Genomic DNA, 24388 nt, shown 5'->3' on the forward strand with positions numbered 1-24388 from the left:
CAAAATCTGTCCTCCAATTTCCTGAAACTTTTCTCTCCCCATGAAAGAGGCTTCCCTTGTTCTGCCTCATTCAGGATGTTTTATCATGCATTTTCATGGTGTTCTTGATCTTATCTAATCACAGCCAGGCTCCCAGGCTGCCTGCATGTCCAGATCTGAAAAAGCCCTATGGGAGGAGTTACCTCCTGGTGCCTTAAACATGGCACTTTAATTGAACCATAGGAAGCTGAGGAGGCTACAGGTGGCCAGAGAGACGATTGTACAATGAAAAACAGGACACTTGAGCTCACTCCTCAGCCACTCCTCTTAAGTAAGGTAAGCCCAAAAGACCCAAACCCAACCCATGAGAATTTCTCCACCGTTGAACTTCTTTTCAGAAGAAATTTCTCTTTTATCAAATTGAATGAGAACGGCCAAAAAAAAAAAAAAAATGTGGGAGAATTTTTCGGCACAGCACTAGTTCAAACACCACCTCGTACATTAAAGAGCCTATGAAAATGTGAAAGTTCTTTGGGTGGTGCTGGAACCTAGCTCTGAGATTATTATTGTTGTTGTTGTTGTTGTGACAGGTGCTTCATAGAAATCTTTTGGCTCAAGGGCTTGGAGGTAGAACTATGGTAAGCCTAAAGAAGGAAGAATGTTTGGCCCCGAGGAAACTCCTCTAGACAAACTGGATTGGCTTGGCTGTCCACCCCAGCCTCTGACTGCCATGAGAAAGGAATTTCCCCTCAGGGTTAGATTAACAGGTGATCATGCCTGTGGTTGTCTTCCTTTTTAGCATTCGGTCTTCAGGGCAGGCAAGCCCTGAGTTAGGATCACCCCTTCATCCCCACCTGTGCCATTTGGGTGAGTTTCACAAAGGCTTCAGTCATCTGAGCCACTCCTATTGAACTTGGCTGGATTCATATCTAAGCAAACATGCTTTTTATTTCTTTCTTTGCAGCATTTATACCCCACCCTTAGGCCAAAAAAGCTCTCAGAGTGGGTTACAAAGAAAAGTAACAAGACAGTCCCTCCTCTTGGGTTTACAATCCCAATATGGTGGATGGTGAAGGAATTTGTTAATTCCTTCTCCCACAATGGCGACAGTTACCTCCTCTTCCTCTGCTGCTCAGCGGGTAGTTGGTTGCAACGGCCTCTGTGAAGGGAGGAGGGGCCCAGTCCCTGCCTGGTGAATTAATATGAATGTTTAAATTGTGGTTATTATTATTTTTATTAATGCTAGGGTGCAATCCTATGCATGTTTAGACAGAAAAATGCCCTACAACTCCCATCATGGCCCAGCCAGCCATGCTACCTGGGGCATGCTGGACGCTGAAGGACTTTTTTCTGTCTAAGGGTAGAGTCCTATGGCCACTAGACAGCACCTAGGCAGCCATAGGATTTTTTGTTTTCTGGGAACCGAGCTCACTGTCAGGAAAGAATCTGAGCGTGTGGAGATGTTTAGCAGCTCAGATTCAGAATGGGAACATCCGGAACAGGGAGAGGCTCCCTCCCTAGTGAGCTCAGATATGGCAAGGCCTTCTTCTGAAGACCTTGGCGCACAGATGGCTTAGCCTGAAAACCCCCCCCCCCTTCCTCCTCCACGAGAACCCAGGTTTTGAGGGAGGAGGAGCATACGGGGCATGACTTGAGAGATGCTAAAGTCCGTCTCTGAGCGAAGCGGGAAAAGTTAGAGGCGGAGCTCAGACGCTCCACCAGGTTGGCTATGTGTGAAAGCCTGCATAGGAAAGAGCCCCTTTAAGGGAGAGGCATCCCCCCTAAGCTAGTCTGGCCCAGAAGTTCTTGTTCAAACTGCTGGCAGCTTCTCTAACTTCCACTTCAGCTGCTCTGTTGATATTCATAATTGTGTGGAACAGCTGTTTCCATTGTAGTCTGAGAGTTTCCTAGAATTTGCGTTTGTAAGGAAGCTGGTCATTAACTAGTGAGCCTGAAGCCTGGTATCCTACAGTCGATTGCGAAGGTGGAGGACAAAGGAATGTCACACTCAGGTTCTCGGAAACCTGACTCCCTGCCACCTCGTAGGCAGTGCAGTTTGTCCCCGGCTCCAGGCTTGCAAGAGCAGCGTGGAGCGGTGGAAAAGGGGCGTTCCTGGGGGTGGGGACAGCAGAAGCACCATTACGACAGTCCCTATGTTCCGTCCTTCCTCCCCCCGCACTCCGAGGTGCCCTGGCTAGACAGCCGAAATCAGCCGTCTAGCCGCAAATGCGGGGCAGCTGGAGCGTGGAGAAGATCCCTTCCGCACTCTGCCCAATCAGCTCACCTGGCGCCTTCATTGTGGTCTTTTTGGTGTCAGGTGAAGACTTGTTTCCTTTCCAGGCTTTAACGTGTTAGTTTTGTTGTTTTAAATGTATTTGTGTGTTTTTAAAACTTTACACTGCTGCTAGCATTCACTCTGTTTTTTTTACTTTGACTTTATTATGTTTTAAAATTTTAGAGGTCTTATACTATGTTTTATTGTATTGTATTTTATGGTCTTAATATTTGTGGACCGCCCAGAGAGATTTGGCTATTAGGCAATATAGAAATGTCATAAATACAATAAAATACATAAATAAAATGGACACCCAAACCTGAGTCTCAGGGCCAAAGCCAGAGATCTGGTAATATTAGACATATTTGGCCGTGGGAGAGGGTCTGTCCCGCGGTGTACTTCATGGCTGAGTAGGGATTTAGACCTGGATCAAGTTCAAGTTTATCCTAGGAGTGCACGAAAGCCACTTACCTGGTCTCGCAGCTTGCTTCGCGGTGGGGGAGAGGCGCTTCGCTGCTCCCCCCGAAGTTCAGGCCGGTAAATCTTTATGTAAACTACGGTGAAAATAAACTACGTAGTCTACATAAAGTAAATCTTTATGTAGACTACGGCGAAAATAAGGGCAACGCAAATAGCGTTGCCCTTATTTTCGCCGTAGTCTACGTAATCTTTACGTAGACTACAGCGACCAAAAAAGGAACGTGAATGGCGGCTCCCTATGGGGGCCGCCATTTGCGTACGCGCTTTTTTTTTTTTTAAGTCACCCGTGATTGGCTACGTGATGATTTACGTAGCCTATCACGGCTGACTTTGCAAATCTAGCCGTGATAGGCTACGTTAATCGTCACGTAGCCCATCATGGGGGCGTTTTGTTTTTTTTTACTTTTATTGGAATGGCGGCAGCGGCAGCCGGTTGAAAGACCGGCTGCCGCCTCTGCCCCTTTCGAAGACCTGACGAACCGCCGCCGGGACCCGCCGCCGGGAGGGACATTCGGGAAAGGTAAGTCCCGTCCCGGGGGGGGTGCGGAAAATTTCTCCCCGAAACTACTTCGGGGGGCCGAACAAGTTGGCACTCGGCCCCCCGAAGTTTCAGGGAGAAATTCTCCCCCATCCCTAGTTTATCCCCTACACTGCAATGTCTCTTTTTTAAAACTTAGGACGCAATCCTATGCATGTTTAGACGGAAAAAAGTCCTACAACTCCCAGCATGCCCCAGTCACCCATGCTGGCTGGGTCTAAGGATGTACGAATCCCTTACCTGTTCCGTTTGGGGCATCCGCTGGGGGGGGAGGTGCTCCGTCTCTCCCCCCGGAATCCTCGATGGGGGGGAGGCGATCCAGTCCTCTCCCCCCAGAATCCTGCCTGGCCAGCTCTGCTCCGCCGCAGCTCCGCGGAGCAGCCAGCCAGGGCCGTCTGCAGCCGGACTTCCGGCCGCGGACAGGCTGCTGCAGACGCAAATGGCGGCCACTGTAGCGGCCGCCATTTGTGTCCTTCCAGGCTGCCGTGATAGGCTACGTAAGAATTTACATAGCCTATCACGGCATGCCCCCCCAAAACGGCATACGCAAATGGCTACGGCTACAGCGGCCGCCATTTGCGTTCCCTATTTTTCGCCGTTCTAGCCTATGTAAATATTTACGTAGGCAATTATGGCGAAAAAAAGGGAACTGCAAATAGCGTAGTGGGCACTATTTGCAGTTCCCTTTTTTTCGCCGTAATTGCCTACGTAAATATTTACATAGGCTAGAACGGTGAAAAATAGGGAATGCAAATGGCGGCAGCCATAGCCGCCGCCATTTGCATACGCTGGTTTTTTGGGGGGGGGGGTTAGCCGTGATAGGCTACATAAATTCTTACGTAGCCTATCACAGCTGCAAGGATGGCAATGGCGGCCGCAGCAGCCCGGCCACAGCCGGCCATGAGATCAGCCGCTGCCACCGGAACCGCCACCGCCACCGCCGCCAAATCCACCGCATCCGCCTCAGGTAAGTTCCATCCTGGGGGATTCCGCGGGAGGGGGGCGGGAGGGCAGGAGGCCATCCCACCATGGATTCCGGGGGGCCGGATTCTAAAGAATCCGGCTTCACTGGAATCTGTGGTGGAATTCTCTGCCATCCCTAGCTGGGTCATGCTGGGAATTGTAGGACTTTTTTTCCATCCACCCTGTTCAACCTAAATTATCAGTAAAGGTTTTAACTGGCAGTCTCATGGAACACCTACTGCATGCCTGTTCCTACTAAAATGGTTATGGACATACAGGGGCATCAACAGCCTCCTCCAAAAACACTTTATGTTGATTGGCCATAACACCAAGAATATTGTTCAGAACTTCAATATGTAGTTTCAGTGAAAAGAGTAACTAACGTAGCTCCATTTGGGAGTGAGTAAAGCAAACCGCTGTTCTGCCCCAGCACGCTTCCAGGTAGGGATGTCAGAGAATTTCGCCACGAATCTTGGGGAGGCCGAATGCCAGCGCATTTGGCCCCCCGAAATCGGTGGCGAAACGGTCTGCCCCCCCTGCCCCCCCCGGGATGGGACTTACCTTGGGCGAATCTCCCTGGTGGCGGCGGCTCCGGCAGCGGTGCGGCGGTGGCGGCAGACAGTCTTCCGACCGGCTGCCGCCACCACCATTTCCAAGTAAAAAACAAAACAAAAACATGATAGGCTATGTAAATCTTTACGTAGCCTATCACGACTAGATTTTTTAAAAATACCGTGCTAGGCTACATAAATGTTTACGTTAAAAACAAACAAACAAACAAACAAACAAACCGCGCCTTATTTTGGCACATCTAGTCTACGTAAACATTTACATAGACTACAGCGAAAATAAGGGGAACGCAAATAGCGTAGCGTCTATGCTATTTGCGTTCCCCTTATTTTCACCGTAGTCTACGTAAATGTTTACGTAGACTAGATGTGCCAAAATAAGGAACGCAAATGGCGGCGCCCATGGGCGCCGCCATTTGCGTACGCGCCGGGTTTTTTTTTTTAACTCAGCCGTGATAGGCTACGTAAACATTTACGTAGCCTATCTCGGCTGACTGCAGGGACGCAAACAGCGGCAGCTACGGCCGCCACCATTTGCAGTCCTGGCTGGCCAGGATTCGCGGCGGGAGGGACGAGGCGTCTCCCCCCCCGCCAGAATTTCGAGGGGAGGGACAGAGCACCTCCCCCCCACCGCGAATCAACTTTCGTAAAAGGTAAGTGACTTTCGTACATCCCTACTTCCAGTTAAAAAAAGTTTTGTTTTTTAAAAGCCTAAAGCAAATTGCCCACATGCTACTCTGTGCACTTCCTGCTTAATTTTTTTTAAAGGTGCATGCGCTGACGAATGGGCTCACTTGGATGCATTGCCTACAACGAAAGACAGAAGTAGGAGGAGGTAAATGAGTGGTGGGGGAGAGGTGGCAGTGGGGACTATTGGCAGGTATTGCTGCATTTGTGGCTTGCTCCGCCCACAATTGTGGATGGAAGTTTGCATGGCATGGCAGGATAAAGTAGTGCAAAATATCAGGATGCCTTCTGCAGTGTGAAACCATGTACCATGTCATTCTGTGGTTTAAACAATGAACACACTCAAAAACAGTGCCCTGCGCTTGCAACAAAGCTTCTGTCTGGAAGCACCCAGAGACGCTTCCAGCTAGGCAGGGCAGCTTCAGGTTTGGGGAGCTCTTGGGCAAGACACTCTCAATGGGTCCCCTTCACTCAGTCAGCCTATTTCCTCACTGCTCATAAGCTGCTGTGGCTCCTCTCCCTCATTCTGCTTGCTTGCAGAGAACCAGTGTGAAACAGTCAGTGGCGACAGCAACCGCTACTCCTTCCCACCAGTTCTGCTTGCTTGCTTCTTTGTTTGCTCACCACTCTGGGTGAATGAGCAGGCTGCAATGCTAAAAAGGAGACACAGCTCAAGGTGGCTCTTGTCATTGGGCCCCCAAGATAAGATATGGGCCCTCAGCAGGTGCCCAACCATGCCAAGCCTTGACACCAACCCTGCAGCCAGGCACCAGCTAGTGTTTGATTCACCATGAATCAAAGTCAGGCTGTGACCTATCCCCCAGACACCCTAAAATGTTCATGTGGATCAGCCTGCACATTACACCTTAATTGCTAGAACAACTTGCTATTTTATCTTTGCCTTCAGGAGAATATACTCTGTTCTATGTGTCACTTCAACAGGGAAGCACTTTGCTGCCAGTGTTCCAGAATCAGCCCTGATTGCATTTCAGTTCATCTGTGACCATATAATCCTCTTGTTCACAAGTACACGATTTGTGGAGTCTATTCTCTGTCTGCTGCTGGATTAGTCAAGAACAGTCTGGTAAATTCATAATAATAGAAGAGCTGTGGCTTGTTGTTGTTCAGTCGTTAAGTCGTGTCCGGCTCTTCGTGACCCCATGGACCATAGCATGCCAGGCCTTCCTGTCCTGCACTCTCTCCCGGAGTGTGCTCAAATTCATATTTGTTGCATTGGTGATGCTATCTAGCCATCTCATCCTCTGCCGTCCCCTTCTCCTTTTGCCTTCAGTCTTTCCCAGCATCAAGGTCTTTTCCAGGGAGTTTTCTCTTCGCATTAGGTGGCCAAAATATTTGAGCTTCAGCTTCAGTCTCTGTCCTTCCAATGAGCACTCAGGGTTGATTTCCTTTAGGATGGACTGATTGGACCTCCTTGCAGTCCAGGGGACTCGTCAGAATCTTTTCCAGCACCACAGTTCGAAGGCATCGATTCTTCGGCGCTCAGCCTTCCTTATAGTCCAGCGCTCACAGCCATACATTACTACTGGGAAAACCATAGCTTTGGTTATATGGACCTTTGTCAGCAAGGTGATGTCTCTGCTTCTTACTATGCTGTCTAGGTTTGCCATAGCTTTCCTCCCAAGGAGCAAGCGTCTTTTAATTTCATGGCTATAGTCACCGTCTACAGTGATCTTGGAGCCCAAGAAAGTAAAATCTGTCACTGCTTCCATTTGCCATATGCCAGGAAGTGATGGGGCCAGATGCCATGATCTTCATTTTTTTAATGTTGAGTTTCAAACCAGCTTTTGCACTCTCCACTTTCACCCTCAGCAAGAGGCTCTTTAGATCCTCTTCGCTTTCTGCAATTAGGGTGGTATCGTCTGTGTGTCTGAGGTTGTTGATAATTCTCCCGGCAATCTTAATTCCGACCTGTGATTCATCCAAACCGGCATTTCTCATGATGTTTGTTTGACCACCTCCAGCTTACCTTGATTCATTGATCTGACATTCCAGGTTCCTAAACAATATTGTTCTTTACAGCATCAGACTTTCTTTTCACCACCAGACACATCCACAGCTGAGTGTCCTTTCGGCTTTAGCCCAGCCGCTTCACTCTTTCTGGTGCTACTTGGAAATTCCCTCTGCTCTTCCCCGGTAGTATATTGGACACCTTCTGACCTGAGGGGCTCATCTTCTGGCGTCATATCTTTTAGCCTTGTGATACGTTCCATGGGGTTTTCTTGGCAAGAATACTGGAGTGGGTTGCCATTTCCTTCTCCAGTGGACCACATTTTGTCATAACTCTCCGCCATGACCTGTCCGTCTTGGGTGGCCCTGCACGGCATAGCTTATGGCTTCACTGAGTTACACAAGCCCCTTCTCCACAACAAGGCCGTGATCCATGAAGGGGAGAGCTGTGGCATAGAAACATAAATGCAACAAAAGAGCTAATACTCTGTGTTTCAGCTGAAACTGAAAAGGAGGGTGGTCACTTTTGCATTCCCCCCAAAGCAGAAATGCATCAATAAAAAAGAGAACACTGATCTGCATATGCTAATTATTATGTAAAAAAGGTAAAGGTGTCCCCAACCAGCCGTGTCCGACTCTAGGGTGCGGTGCTCATCCCCGTTTCTAAGCCGAAGAGCCAGCCCTGTCCGAAGACGCTTCCGTGGTCATGTGGCCGGCATGACTGAACACCGAGGTGCACAGAACGCTGTTACCTTTCCCGCCGAGGCGGTACCTATTTATCTCCTTGCAATTTCTTGCTTTCGAACTGCTAGGTTGGCAGAAGCTGGGACTGAAGACGGGAGCTCACTCCGTCATGCAGCACTCGGGTCTCGAACTGCTGACCTGCCGACCTTCCAGTCTGCAGTTCAGCGTCTTAACCACTAAGCCACCGCAGCCCCACATAATAATTATTATGTACATGTACATAAATGTACAGGTATATATATTTATATGTATAGATGCAAAATGAGAAATAATTGCTGTAATTTAAATAGGAATATTGTGTTTTAGATCTTTACACTGCTGCTGGTTTTTCCTCTGGTTTTATTCTGTTGTTTTAAACTTTTAAAGGCTTTTATGTTAAGTTTTATTATGTTGTATTTTATGGTTTTAAGTTTTGTGAACCACCCAGAGGGCTTTGGCTATTGGGTGGTATAGAAATGTAATAAATAAATAAATCTCGCCATAGTGGGGTGATCACCTGTGTGCCTGCTCAGTTTGCTGTCTAAGTGCTGATTCCTGATGGGCAACTTCAAGGCCTCTGCTCTCCCTTCTTAGGGTTCTTTATCTTTAAAAGCCCTTCAAATAGAGGATGCCTTCAGCTAGAGTACTGTCCTCTGAAAAGTAGGGCATGTGCTGCTATTTTAATACATTATTTTCCATTTTATTTTATGTAGGTAAGCCACAAACCCACTCCTTCTGGAAGGAAGGCTTATTGTAGAGCAGGGGTGGGGAACCTGTGGCTTTTGGACTACAACTCCCATAATCCCTGACCACTAGGCATGCTCACTGGAGAGGTTGGGAGTTGCAGGCCAGCACCTCTGGAGGACACCAGGTTGGGGAAAGCTGGTTTCTATCATAACCCTCCTTTTTCTCAGCCCTTGCACAGACACAGTGCTGAATCATGAGTAGAGGCATGGAGAAGAGCAAGCCGCTGGGTGCTTCCATATGAGGAGTAAGCAAGTCTCAGCTTGCAGAGAACGGGTCTACCGTGTAGCAGCACAACTAGCATAGTATGGCAGGGGAGTGGGAGGGTATGGTAGATCTCTATAAGGAGTGCCAAATGTACCTATGTGGATCACCTAGGTACAGGATTGGATTTAGGGGCAGGTGACCATTAACGGGCCATCTACTCAACTATCCACTCACTAACTGAAATACTGCACAAACATTCCCGTATCACCAGCTTGCTTGGCTAGCACTGCATTAATATTCTCTTCTTCACTGAAAAATTTGCATCAGTGGTCATTCAACAAATGGTGTGCATTTGACTTAGAACCACAGAAACATAGAATTAGGGTGGGAAGGTGTTTTGGAGATCATCTAGCCCACCCCATGCTCAGTGCAGGGATCTTGCAACTACAGCATCCATGAGAGATGGCCCTCCAGCCTCTGCTTAAATACCTCCAGTGAACGAGAGTCCACCCCCTCCTGAGGCAGTCTGTTCCACTGTCGACCACCTCTTAGAAAGTTTTCCCCCAGTGTTTACCCAAATTGTGCATCTAAGTCATAAAATGGGCTACAAGTGCAATGAAATAGAACAAAGAAAGGGTATTCAACAGCTGGATAAATGGAGCAGGGGAGTGCCAAGGAGACGCCTGGGGCACCACATGGCCCTGAAAAGATATGTGGACAAGGGTGCAATGTATCTGCTGCATCTACATACATGGTTAAAGTACTGGATCTCACAGTATGTCAAACAGCACTAAAAAGTGATTTAAGGTGCAATCCTATGGAAGTTTAGACGGAAAAAAGCCGACAACTCCCAGCATGCCCCAGCTGGGGCATGCTGAGAATTGTAGACTTTTTTCCCCATCTAAACTTGCATAGGATTGCACCTTTAGTGAGCCTGTTGCTCACTATTTGTACCATGTGTGAATGTTGTTAATATGGACTAGAGTGTTAAAGAGAAATGTATATTCTACTAGTTTCTGCTAGGTTTTACATTTGCTTTTATAGACAGATTGAAGCACAGTTTTATGTGACATCGGCCTTAATGTTGTGATGTGCAAATCTCACAAATGGAGCTTCTCACCTTACTCTGACAAACCTGGGGAATTGATGACGTGGCTTGATTAAAAACACACATACACGAAAAACAAAGACTGTTGCCAAGAGTAGACATGTCTGTACTTGTAGATTTCATCACCTCCCTGTAGAGTTTGTAAGGGGGTGTATGTGGGGCTCGGGGAGAGAGAAACATAAATCAGAAAAATGTCACTTCACAGCACTTCTAGAGTCAAGATAACAAGATAGTCATGTTTCACACTGCTGTGTTTCTGGGAGAATCACCCAACAGGAAATCTTTATCTGACTGGCAAATTTTAGTGAATTCACTCTGTACCACAGTTTCCTGGTTTTCAGGGCAGGTGGTAATGGATGCCAACTCTATGGCTGAAGAGGGATTGACTTGCATCCAATATATGGCTATCACAGACAATTTTAGTGCTGGAATACTGAGAGTTGCTAATGTTCAGGACTTTCCCTGCACCTGTGCTTTTTCAACAGGAGATTCATGAGCAGAAATTTAGCAGGCAAAGGTTTCCTTTTCTTTTTGTCTTTCTGGCAGGGGGAAAGAACTTTTGTCTCCTAAAATATTTGCTGGCTCTTGTGAAATGCACAGGAGCAGGGCAAATGTGAAAAGATGGCAACCTTAGGGATATTGGGCAGATTGTGTGGTTTCTGATCCAGGCAGCTGCAGTGGGTGGGACCAGAGGGCATCACTCCAAGCTCCTCTTTAACCTCAAGGAGGTGCTGGCATTGTCGTGTCTGCTCATGCAGTCAGTCAGGGACTGCCTCCTGTGACAGGACTCAGCCTTCACAATGGATCTTGGGAGGTTTTATAGCATCCTACTGGAAAGCACGATGAGACTTCTGGAGATACTTCTGTTTCCTGAAAATAAGCCCTGTGCCTTCAATGGATGCAAGGGAGCTTCCTGAAAATACATTGCTTCATGTATTTATTTATGCTTGACACACTGTCTGCGTCAATCATATATTTTCCAAAGCAAATCAATAATCAGAAACTGTTGGGCGCTTTATAACCGGGAACTATAACAAAATTAAAAGGCTGCAGCTTTCCCCTTCACTATTTTTCCATGCGTGTGTGGGCATAGGGGGCACAGGGTGAATTTCTGCCTGACATGCAGGTTTTAAAGGCACGTGAATCCGATCGGCACGCACGCACACAAAAGGTGCCAACTTTATATTATGTCTCCAACCCACTCCTTAGCTGCGGCCCTGTTCGCTTACACCTTGTTCCCATTTCCCTACATTTCCCCAACCTCGTGCCCTCCAGATGGCTGGGGATGCTAGGAACTGTAGTCCGACGCCTCCGGAGGGCACGAGGTTCGGGAAGGCTCCGGATAGTGAGGTTGCAATTCAATACGCACACTTACTTGGGAGGAAGCCCCATTGCGCTCAATGGGACTTCTGAGTAAAGATCGCACAGTTAAGGATACAACAAGATTTGCAGCCAGGCGGGTGCGCGCTTTGCTCCCCCTGCTGGTGGTAGGAAGGATAAATGATGACGGGCAGGAGGGGTGGAACAATGCCGCGTGTCTCAGGAAGCCCTCTAATTGCAGGGAGAGAAAGGGGAGGGCGGAGTCTCCTTGGGTGGGCGTTGCCGGTTTTAGTGGGCGTGGGCGTGGGCGTGGGCGTGGCGGCGTGCGCGGGGAAAGGAGCAGAGGGCGGTGCGCCAAAGTCCGAACTGTCGAGCTGAGCGGGTCGGCGAGTTGCAAACTCAAGGGCGGGGAAGACTGTGGGGAAGGGGGCGCCGTCGCCGCGATTTCTGCTTATAAAACGGCTCCACCACCTCCGAGGGTGAGCAGGATATTTTGATGCCCTTGAGGCTCTTATTCAAAATAAATAGGAGCTAGAACTCAGACTCTGCCCTCATCCAGAGCTCGATTCCCCCCACGCGCAAAACCTCGCAGGCGTTTGCTTTCCCCCCACGATTGTGATGATTTATTAAATTTATGAGTCGCTTCCCACGGCAACAAGCAGCCTCGGAGCGGCTTTAAACACACAAACACAGAAATCTGCCATTAATATAACAGAAAAAGCACCCCAAACTCAATGTAAACCTCAATCGAAACAATAATACAAATGCAAACAAACTCTAGTCTGTGAGAAGCTCTCCTCTGTCTCCCAGCAATTGGGAGAAAAGCGCTTTCTCCTATCTCTGCCCTCTTGAATTCCACATGGTTTATAAAGGTATGTATTAATTACATTCATATCCCGCCTTTTTTCCTCTTGAAAGCAATCCAAGGCTAAAATGTCCAAGTTAACTCAAGAACATAAGAAGAGCCATGCTGGATCAGAGCAGGGTCCATCCAGTCCAGCATTCTGTTCACACAGTGGCCAATCAGCTGCCCACAGGAAACCCACAAGCATGACATGAGTGCAACAGCACCATCCTGTCCATGTTCCTCAGCAACTGGTGTACATAGGAATACTGCTTGTGGTTATTTATTTATTTATTAATTAAATTTATTAATCGCCCATCTGACTGGTTACCCAGCCACTCTGGGCGATGTACAACCCACCATAAAACAATTTAAAACAATAAAATTTTACCATAATTTTTTTAAAAAAAAATACCCTAACCCACCCCAAATGCCTGCCTGAACAACCACGTTTTTAATGCACGACGGAAGCTCATTAAAGAGGGGGCATGACGGAGTTCCCTAGGGAGGGGGTTCCACAGAGTGGGGGCCACCACAGAGAAGGCCCTCTCCCTCGTCCCCACCAGTCTAGCTGTCCTGACTGATGGGACAGAGAGAAGGCCATCTGAGGCTGATCTTGTTAAGCGGCCTGTCTGGTGTTGCTGGTTAGAGGTAGCATATAGCCGTCAGGACTAGTATTCACCCATAGCCTTCTCCTCCATGAATTTGCCCAATCCCCTTTTAAAGTCATCCACATTGGTGGCCATCACCACATCTTGTGGCAGTGAATTCCATAGTTTATGGAATTCCATAGTTTTAACTATGCACTGTGTGAAGAAATTGAATAATACTGCTTTTGCTACAGGAGGTAGGATATAGCCATCAGGACTAGTAGCCACTGATAGCCTTATTCTCCATGAATTTAGCCTTATTCTCCATGAATTTAGACAAAGGTGTGATGATGGGTGGCTGCCAGGGAAAGAGCCTTCCCTGTGGTGGCCCTGGCCTGTGGAATGCTCTTCCCAGGGAGATCCACTTGCCATCTTGACTGTAAACATTTACAGGCATTTAGGCTGCAATCGTATGCACATTTATGTGGGAGTGTCATTGAACTCCATGGGGCTTACTTTTGAGTAGACATACCCAGGGCTGCACTGTTTAACCCTTGTTAATCTGTTGCTCTCTGATTGTTAGCTTTACTGATTAAGAGCTTTACTCTTAATGATTTGATATTTTTATTGTCCTGTTTATTGTGTTGGCTGTTACTGTGTTGTTACTCAGGGTTTTTTAGGATTGTAAATCTCCCCAAGGGCATCTGCTGGTTGGGTGGTATATAAATTTAATTAATAAATAAAATAAATTGAAGGAATCATACTGAATTGCAGACAGCCACTCTGCTAGAAAATGGGCTTTTATAGAAAAAGGGATTTTATTTGTTATGTTCTGGAGCAGTAAATTCCGGGACACTGTATGTCCCTTTGTGTTTTTTTTGCTCTTGTAGAATATTTTGTTTTGACTGATGATATGTGGATTTGATACTTTTCAATATTTTCTATTAAAGTTGTTTTAGCCTGTCACTGAAGAGCTTGCAGGAACCAAGCAAGGCAGGTTTCTGGGGCAGGGCGGGGGCAGGGGCAGGGGCAGAGGGGGACTTCCAAAACCTTGGTGCCACCACCACAAAAGCCCTGTCCCGCATAATCACTCACTGCACCTCTGATGGTTGGGGAGCAGAGAGCACGTATGATGTCAGTGAATGGGGTGGGCAGGTTCATATAGGAGGAAGTACCCACTTGAGGTACCCACAACCCTTTCTCTCTTGTCCGTCTCTTCCAGCAGAACTGATGCCGCTCAAACTAGAGTTACCAGGGTAGTATTAATTTCCTGCAGTTCGATTTCACTGTATCGTTTTGCTTGTTTCAGTGAATTAAAACCTGGAGGAATGACGGGACGAGCACGGGTAAAAGCCAGAGGGCAAATCCTTTCTAGAGAGCCGGTATGTTTGTGAAGCTTGTGACCATCCTTTACAAAATTTTATCTTCTTTCAAGTGCATCAGGCCTGGCCCTACCCTAAGGCAGGGTGAGGCAAGTCATCACAAGCAGCAGATTTGGGGGAGCTATTAAATGCCAGCAAATTTCAGTTATTTATATGTGATATTTTTCTCACCGTGGGGGTGGAGAGGGCACCTTTGGACTTTCTTTCTCAGGCATCCAAATGTCTTGGACAGTCTTTGGGAGTACTGGCCTTTGGCTATTACGACCCGTGCATCAGTCAGTCAGTATTGTTTATTTTCTTGTAGCCATTGGTCTTTGCTTAACAGGGAAAGGGTGTGAATCTTTTCAATTTAGCCTTTTAAAATGTGTAGTTTTAATGTTTTTGCTGTCTTTAATGTTCCTGTTTTATTGTTTTAAGTTTTTATTGTTTTAAATTGTTGTACACCACCTTGATGGCTTTTTAGCAGATACGGTGATATATAAAAGTTAATAATAAACCATTTTTAGGTTTATTTTTTGTATATCGTTTGCCAAATAAGTAAACAATACACAACTTAAAATGTAGAACCAGCTATAAAGTTTACAATGTAAAACAGACTGATAATAAATGAATGACATTATGGACTTGCCTATACACCAGTAGCTACATAATTTTTTTTTTTTGCTGCCATTGCAAAAAGAAAAAACATATCATTCACATATTTGTTCTTCTGGACAGCTAGCACTTTACTCCTGAGTTTAATATCAAATAGCATTTGGGTCTAGCAGGAACTGTGCTGAGAGGAGTGCTTATAATCTACAGTAGGGGTGGGCAACCAGTAGCCCTCAGCCTAATTTCAAAAGCCCTCTGTATGAGTGATGTGCCCCTCCTGTGGCATCCTTCTGGGTTAGCGGGGAGAGACAGTGAGAGAGGTAGAAAGAGGTGTCAGAGACAGAGAGAGAAGGGGTGGCCCTACCTACTTTTGGTTCTAGCCCCACCCACTGCTGGCTTCACTCCGCCCATCACTGGTATGCAACCCCACTCCCCAACAGATTACCCTCAAGGGAATGCTGTCCTTGACTGAAAAAAACCTGTTCCCTACCCATGGACTACATTAAATAGGTGAAGCTAGTGTAATATGCAGGTTAAGGGAGTGAGCTGTGAAAAATGAAGTCTCAGGTCCCAATTTTGCCTCTGCCATCAACTCAGAAGGTGACCTAGGCTTAGGCAATCCATTCAATTCTCTCAGGAAACAAATTGGCAGCCAGTGTAAAGATTTTAAAACCGGTGTAATATGGTCTCCTCGATGCTTGAAGCGGTTTTAGCCAGAGATAAGATAGGTGGGAACGGATGTGGGTATATACATTTGTACTTTGCATAATGTATTTTCAATGGTTTTTAATTTTTGTGAACCACCCAGAGAGCTTCAGCTATGGGGTATAGCTTCAGCTATGGGGTATTATATGGAATATAATATATATTCTATATATTATAGAAATATAATAAATGACATGAAATGAAACAAACCAGTTCTAGCAGTTTTCATCTCCACTAGGAGCAGACATTTTGTAAAGCTAATGAGACTTAATTGCTCCTTCAAGACCAAGCCACCCCCAAAATATGTCACGCTACAACAGGGGTAGCTCACAGCAATATATTTTGCATGGGAAAATCCATTTCTTCCTGTTACTGTGAGGATTGCAGCTAAGCGCAGAGGGAACAGGAAAGGCTGAAGGAGGTGGCAGATGATGTCAGTGTCCCTGCTAATGTTGTGAACCGCCTAGAGAGCTTCAGCTATTGGGCACTATAGAAATGTAATAAATAAATAATCGAAACGTACTGGCGCTCCAGCCCTGTGAGACCTGGCTTGACTACGCCACTAGTGATAGGTATCGGGTCCGGATCATTGGGATGTTTGTGTCTGTGTGTGTGCAACCCTTGAGCCAGCATCACATGTGGCCCTCGGGGCCAAAAAGGTGGTGTACCCCTGGTACACCATTTTCCTTACAAAGAAATTATCTTGATGCAGGAAAAAATGTGATGTGTTTAACGACTGTCATTTTTTACCTCTCTGCCACTGTCTATTCTGTCACCTCACTCTCATAGGGTTACTTGGGGAGTGACGATCCCCTTGTTTTGCAGGCTATGGAAGAAACTGCTAATAGCCACACAAGAGCTGGGAAGAGTCCACCAAAATGTAAGTGTATGACTTAAACGGTGTATATTGTTAGAATATTCTTGTCTTCAGAGCATGGTGTAATGTTCAAAGTGCTGGTGATTACCTTTAAAGCCCAGCATACCTGGGGGAACAGTTTCTCCCATGTGAATCACTTCACATCTCAGGTCATCTGGGGAGGCTTTACTCTGGGACCCATCCTTTTTTGAAGTAAAATCTTCTATGGCACAGAATAGAACAGCCTCCCCCAACCTGGTGCCCTCTAGCTGTGTTGGGCTGCAACTCCCGTCATTCCCAAGGTGATGGGAGTTGCACTCCTACACATCTGGTGGCACCAGGTTGGGGAAGGCTGGAGAAGGGCCTTCTCAGTGGTGGCCGTGTAGTGTGAAATACAGTCTCCAGGGAAGCTCACTGCGCTTCAGTCAGTCAGTATTGTTTGTTTGCTTGTAACCATTGGTCACTGCTAAACAGGGAACAGAAAAAAAAAAACCCTTAGGCTTGCAAAACAAGCAAACAATATGCACATTAAAAGGTAGAATTATAACACTGACATTCTAAAACAAACTAATGATAAATGAAATGCATGATGGGTCGGTCAGTGCACTATTAACTACACTCAATAATAGGCTAGCTGACCACATTTTGTGCAGTCACCATCGCTACTTAGATTTCTTTATGCTTTTATGTTCTTGGTGCCTTTCTCTCATTCTCCTTGAGGCCTCCCAGATTTAACTGTCTTCTTTTTTCCTCTTCAAGATGGCTTTTCTGTTGGAGGTTCTGGTTATACAGTGATGGACAGAGGAGGAAGGATCCATCGTGACTTTCAAGACATGGGAGTAAATACCAGGGAGACAATGGCCCACATCAAAGATTCTAAAACAGGTACAATTATCTTCTGTTTTCATCTGGAAGCAGGCATACTTTCCTGCTTTGTCGTACTTTCCAAACCAGCCTTTGTCCAGTGCTATATTAGTATTGGAGAGGCCAATGTATTTTAGTATTTTATTGTAATTGTTTTTAGCTCTTTAAATTGTTTTTAAATTTTGTACATTTACATTTTTATGCTGTACTTTAACTTGTGAATTGTTGTGAACCGCCCAGACAGCTTCAGCTATTGGGCAGTATAGAAATGAAATAACAACAACAACAACAACAACAGCAGCAATATCCCCTATCCCATGTTATGGACGAGGACAGGATTGCACATAAGAAGAACCATGCTGGATCAGACCAAGGTCCATCCAGTCCAGCATTCTGTTCGCACAGTGGCCAACCAGCTGCCTGCCGGAAACCCACAAGCAGGACATGAATGCAACAGCACCCTTCCACTCATGTTCCCCAGCAACTGGTGTACATAGACATGCTGCCTCTCATACTGGAGGCAGCATATAGCCTTCAGGACTAGTAGCCACTGATAGCCTTATATTTTATGAATTTGTCCAATCCCCTTATAAAGCCATCCAAATTGATGCTCATCACCACATCTTGTGGTAGTGAATTCCATAGTTTAACTATGCGCTGTGTGAAGAAAATGAAGAAGCCTTGTCACAGTGTGAAGTGGTGGTCGTTTTTAACCATTTTTACCTATTTTAACAGCTTCCAAAGGAACAAAAAAGGAGCAAAATACATATTTTTGGGGAGGGGCATGTCAGATGTCGCAGGGAGAGTTCAGAGGATCATTGGAGAACATTTACCTCAAAATAGACACTTCAGTAGCAAGGGTTGTGAAACGAGGGCATTCAGCCCTTACACATCTGTCACCTCCTGGTTTTGAGCTCCTTCCTCCTGATGTAGGGGAAGGAGGGCCCTGCCCCCTTACCAGGCTGGTCTTCCCAGTGGTCCTTTGTTGGCTTGGGGGTGCCTTCCTGGGGTTGGGGCCTGTCAGCCCAGTCACCCTAGCAGTGCCCTCCTAAGCTGTGTGTGTGTGTGGGGGGGGGGGGGGCTGTCAGCTTGGCTGCCACAGTGTTTCTAGCTGCAAATGTGTTTTTTCTGGAGCTTGTGCCTGGCCAGGTACCTTTGTATTAAACATTGCCACCCTGCTTTCAAGCTACACTGCTTTCAGATGTTACATTTGTCTTCCTCCTGAAATGCTAGACCAGCCTTCCCAAACTGGCACCCTCCACATATTTTGGGATCCAACCCCATCATCAGCCAGCCTGGGGACGATGGGGGATGTAGCCCAACACACCTGGAAGATACCAGGCTAGGGAAGGCTGCACTAGACCTCCTGGTAAACCAGCCTGAACAGAAAAACAGAATCTTGAAAAAAGGATCGCTGAAATTCAGTTCAGTAAAGTGTCATACGCACGCTCTGTATGTTTTCTTCTCCTACCAAGCTTCAGGTTTCAGGACTGGGCAGACAGATGAGGAAGTGGGAAAGGGCATAGCAATCACACTACGACAGAAAGTGAACCAGAACTAACCACACATAGACTCCGTAGCTGAGCTCTGGGCTAAATAGAAGCCTCAGTACAGAGTCTGCAGGTTTTTTTATGCCCTCTCTTCTCCCTTGTCTAAAGTACCCTATGACATGTTCAGATAAAGCAGGGGTGCAGAATCTTAGGCAGAGGGGCCTAGTCCGTCTTCCTGGGGTCCCAATCTGGCCCTACCGGGTGTCACTGGTTGCCTCATCCACCACCGGATGTGGCCCACGAGAGCTTCTCTAAAATAGAATTCAGCCCTCAGGCTGAAAGAGGTTCAACACCCCTGAGGTAAAGAGTCAGACACACGTTCAGCCCCTGTAGTGTGGCTCTGTATTACACACAGCACAGTTCTATTGCAGCTATAGCGTGTCACTCCATTGGTGTAGGAAGGGCGGTTTTAGAAGTCTGGTGCTTGGTCCAGGACACTCCTTCTGCACTGAAAAACTGCAGTAATACATATTGGTCAGCACAAAGTTAATTTTAAATCATCTTGTCCATTTCAGGCTCCAGCGGGATTCCTGTGAAAGTGATAACCAACCTGTTTAGTTTAGGTTTGCCCAGGGAATGGCAGCTCTACCAATACCATGTGACATTTATGCCGGAGCTGGAATCGAAGCGTTTGCGGGTTGCACTGTTATACAGCCATGCTGAACTTCTGGGCAAAGCCAAAGCATTCGATGGGGCGACCTTGTTTCTCATGCAGAAACTGGAAAACCAAGTAAGACTGTGTCTGTGTGCATGTCATTAAAACCGAGAAAAAGAAAAAAATACAGCAACTGCCATTACTGCCCTTGACAATTCAGTGGTGGGGTAGGGTAATATTTGGGGGAGATGGGAATTTCCACTTGCATTCTCCCAGCTCCTGTGAGGGGATTAGGCAATTTGATGGAAAATGGAGCTATCAGTGGATACTAATCTTGATGGCTACATTTTCCCTCCAGTGTTAGAGGCAGTATGCTGGGGAACAACAACGGGGGGTGCTGTTGCCCTTGCGTCCTGCTTCTGGGCTTCCCATAGGCAGGTGGTTAGGCACTGTTAGAGCTGGCTCCAGGTTTTGGAGGGCCCATGGGCAAGACACGCTCAGTGACTCTACCTTCTTACCAGCATTGTGACCAGCTGCTCCTCCTTCATTGCTACCGCCTTCTTGCTTGCCAGGGAGCCAATGAAGAAAAAAGTAGCGACATCTACTGTTTCTCCTTTACAGTACCACCATTGCTTTGGCCCAGAACGAAAGGAGAGTGAACAAGCATGTTGCCGTGGTGAAGAGGGGGAACAACATGTCCAGGGGGTTCTTACCAGTCGGTTCCCTGATGGGATATGGGCCCTTGGCCGGTGCCTAACCATGCTGACCCTGGGCCCTCTAGGAAACAGGATGCTGGACTAAATAAGCCTTTGATCTGATAAGCCAGCAAGGCTCTTCTTTTGTTCTTATGCCTTCCCCTGCCCCTCCCCTGGGAGGGCTGCCTTGGGGAATGGCCTTCTCCATTTTCTGAACTAAGCTGGCTTCTCCACCCATATGGTTCCTCTGTACTTTCTTGTTTCCAAAGCTGGTTTCCAAACTTCAGTTTATTCATGTCATGTTCTGAAGTGTTACTGCTGGTGTGTGAGAAATACAGAAGTTGTGACAAAAACAACAGTTTTTGGACTTTCCCCTTAAAGGATGTTTGGGAGCTTTAACCTTTCTTCTTCTTCTCCTTCTCCTTCTCCTTCTCCTTCTTCTTCTGTATCATCATCATTATTACATTTCTATACTGCCCAATAGCTGAAGCTCTCTAGACAATTCAAAAAGTTAAAACCATAAAATACAACAACATGATAAAACATAAGACAAAACTTTGAGAAATTTAAAACTAATATAAAACCAAAGTAAAAGCCAGGAGCAATGTAAAGATCTAAAAATACAGTAACATTTACAGACAAGAAAAACTGAAAGACTAAAATGCCTGGGAGATTTTAGTGGTGCAGAAAAAACCATAATGTAGGCGTCAGGCGAGCCTCTTTGGAGAGGGCACACCACAACCGGGGTGCCACCGCTGAAAAGGCCCTTTCCCAATCAGGTTTATGCTAGAAACCAGTGGCAGCTGGTGACTGCAGTTCTAGAGGGGCTGCTTCCATTCAGGGTTTTAGTTGCCACCAGCCAAAAATCATAACAGTGCTATTCAGTATACTGAAAGGTACTATCCAAGGTGCTCAACCCTATCCCCAAAATGGTTTCAGCACCTTGGACAGCACCATTTTGGCTAGTGGTGACTAAAACCGTGAATTAAATCACTGCCCCTGAGGAACTGCAGTCACCAGCCACCACTGCTAGAAACTAGAAACTTAATACTAGCTATCCAAAGCAAGAATGGCTTTTTAAAAACCCTCTGGGATACTCATATGTTAATAATATTAACTGCCTATTGCAAGTCCTAAGATGCATGTATTTCAGCGAATGAAATACGGGATCCTGCAGTGTCATATATGAAATGCAATCTATTTCTTCTGCTAAGCTTAAAGGGCTTATAGTGCAATCTTATCTATTTAGAAGTAAATTCCATTGAGTTCAATGGGACTTACTCCCAGGCAAGTGGGAATAGGATTGCAGTCTTAAGCTGCATTGGACTCAGTATGGTTTACTTCTGAGTTGACATGCATACGATTGCTCTATCAATCCTGTTTAGCCTCTAACTTCTTGTCTTTATACTTTATTATGCTGTAAGTTAGTCCAATGTGGCCTTTAGTTTTTCCCGTTTTTATTTTCTAAACTTTTTCTAAAAGCGTTGATGGTTGACCATCACATAACACTCGCTATGTTGTTTAACTCTCGGATAGCCCCCGACGGTCAGGTTTGCACGACACACCGCAACCCTATCTGGGGTTGCATTTTCAAAATGGCAGCCAGCACATGCTGTGGCTCATCATGGGTTGAATAACCCACGGTGAGCCCAGCATGTCATGCGAAATGGGCCAGAGAGAAAGGGGTACCATGCCCACTTTAGGCTGTGGCCCCAACTGCTGCTGTTTTGGGCCCTGCACACTGCTGGTATACAACCCCTGACAGCTCACCTCCAGGGAATGCAGCCCCACCCATCCTATTGTAAGAGATTTCTTTAAGGCAGGCGAGAGCTCTTTCTCAGGGTCTGTATTTCAAATCACAAACTGTCAGCAATCTTGTTGTCTTTCATGTGTCATTGTTAAGGCTGTTTCTGGCCCTGGAATGGTATTTTAAGTAAGAAGGAATCTTAATTTTAAAACAAGCTTTGTGTTTTGAAAGATACGTTTGTGCCAAGACACACAGACCACTGGGTTAGTTGGTTTTAAGACGTGCCCACTCATGTTCCTCAGCTTGTACATGGCTTGTTGTCTTTACTTAAAAGCTATAAGAATGTTTGCTGGAATCAGGATGTGGGAGAGAAGAAAGAACAGTTAAAAGGTGAGGGTTAACAGGGATGTTCATGCTTATTCCATTTATTATGTGAGCAAACTCATAGATCTTATGTATTTATTTGTTACATTTCAATCCTACCTTTCCTCCAAGGAACCCAAGGCATTATACATGATCTTGCTCTTCTCCATTTTATCCTCGCAACAACCCTGTGAGGTGAGTTAGGGTGAGAGTCAGGGACTGGCCCAAAGTCACCCAGTGAGCTTCATGGCATAGGTAGGGACTAGAACCTGGTTCTCCCCAGTCCCTGTCCAACACTCTAACCACTATGCCATACAGCACCACTACAGTTGTGGGGGTGCTTTTGCTGAGGGTGTGTTTTGTGGCCCCCACTTTGCTGAGAGTGAGGACGTTCCTGCAACAGCTTTTTTATAGGGTGAGTTGAAGTTGTTGTGCCCTCTAGATGTTTTGGATTACAATGCTCAGAATCCCTGACCATTGGCCATGCTGGCTGGGATTTATGGGTGTTGTAATCCAAAGGATGGACAGATTTAAGGCTTGACAGATCTAATTTGTGTTGTTCAATAGAATTTTAGAGCCCACTGATCAGAGCCAGATACAAAATGGTGGCTCGGGGGCTTCTGTACATATAGACTTTAGGACCAAAGTACCTCTGAGCACATGCTCAGCCCAAGGATTTGTTTTCAGAAGCAGAACTGAGCTCACAGTCCTTTCCTGCTCAGAGATTGATGTCTGATTTCCTTCACATGCTTTCTTTGTTGGAGTAGTCTAATTTAGAAAAAATGACCCCTTAGTTTCATTTCGTTTCTATACTGCCCAATAGCCAAAGCTCTCTGGGTGGTTCACAAAAATTACAACCGAAAAAAATACAGCATAATATAAAATGTTTGACATGCAAAATTTAAAATCAGTTTAAAACAGGTAAAAAAACAGTTACTGGGACCTGATAAAAACAACTGACATTAAAATCCCCATCCTATGCCATTAAATGCCTGGAAAGTAGAGGGAAGTCTTAACTTGGTGTTGAAAAGATGAATGTTGGCACTCGGCAGACCTCAGTAGGGAGAGCATTCCACGATCGGGATGGGGCTACCACCAAGAAAGCCCCCTCCCTCATTGCCATCATCCGAGCCTTCCTTGGAAGTGACTCTTGGAGGAGAGTCTCAGATGTTGATCGTAGTGTCTGGGTAAGGTCATACTGGGAGAGCCACTCCACCAGGTATTGTATTGTGTTGTTGTTGTTGTTGTACCATTGGGTTTTAGAAATTCTTGCTGATCTACTGCAAATCACACCAAGATTTACTGGGAGATCCTGATCTACCTTCTGCCCACCCCAACTGGATGGGACAGTATATAAGTCAAATAATAAACAGGTTTTCCACAGTGTAATGCTCCAGCATTCTCCAGAAAGTAATTTCAAGGAAAGAACTTGAAAAAGAAACGGACTGGAATTCCTGTAGTTGAGGTTAATTAGTGAAACGTTTTGGAGTCCTGGCCCTTTGCAGTATATGGAAATGAGAAGATGGTAGTCTGAAGAGAAGCTACATAACTCATTCCTTTTTCTCCTTAGGTCACGGAACTGTCCTGTGAAACACAACGAGGTGAGACTGTGAAGATCACCGTTTCACTAACCCACCAGCTGATTCCCAGCAACCCTGTGTGCATTCAGTTCTTAAACATCATCTTTAAGAAGTAAGTGTGTGTGAGAGAGAGAGACTTAAGTTTAGACAGATTGAAAAGCCATGCTATAAATCAGGGGCAGGCAACCTCTTTTGGTCTGGGGACTGGATTACTTGGGATCAAGCCGGACTTTACAGGCGCTTCAGGGCCGGCTCGGAGATCAGAGATAACATGGGGATTCCCCTCCCCTGCCTCCTCCCCAAGCCTCCAGGCCAGGGGGCAGGGCTTGGGGAGGGGGCCCAAACCTCCACAGGCCAGATTGGGAACCTCTGTGGGCCGGAGGTTGTCTTCCCCTGCCAGAAGTCAAATCAGACAGTTTATTGCCAAAAATTAATTGGCCATAACAAAAGTGTAAGAATTTAACA

The 24388-nt window shown here is 46.3% G+C and overlaps 1 protein-coding gene across 4 annotated transcripts in view; it reads left to right on the forward strand.

Annotated features, from left to right (window-relative positions):
* Window positions 1-24388, forward strand: part of PIWIL4 (piwi like RNA-mediated gene silencing 4) — a 115752-nt gene that overhangs the window by 45913 nt on the left and 45451 nt on the right. For 2 of the 4 annotated variants that reach the window (XM_084842624.1, XM_084842625.1), the window contains exons 1-6: window positions 11836-12040; window positions 14305-14377; window positions 16463-16553; window positions 17289-17414; window positions 19459-19673; window positions 23914-24035. In XM_084842624.1, coding sequence (XP_084698750.1) covers window positions 14324-14377; window positions 16463-16553; window positions 17289-17414; window positions 19459-19673; window positions 23914-24035 — 608 coding nt within the window. In that variant the 5' untranslated portion in view covers window positions 11836-12040; window positions 14305-14323. Of the gene's footprint in view, window positions 1-11835; window positions 12041-14304; window positions 14378-16462; window positions 16554-17288; window positions 17415-19458; window positions 19674-23913; window positions 24036-24388 lie in introns of those variants that run through there. The other 2 variants (XM_084842626.1, XM_084842623.1) reach the window with 2 other exon arrangements.

The sequence above is a fragment of the Heloderma suspectum genome, chromosome 3 (genome assembly GCF_057233095.1).
Source record: "Heloderma suspectum isolate Gila_16-S chromosome 3, 16-S_ref, whole genome shotgun sequence".
Taxonomy (NCBI): Eukaryota; Metazoa; Chordata; class Lepidosauria; order Squamata; family Helodermatidae; genus Heloderma; species Heloderma suspectum.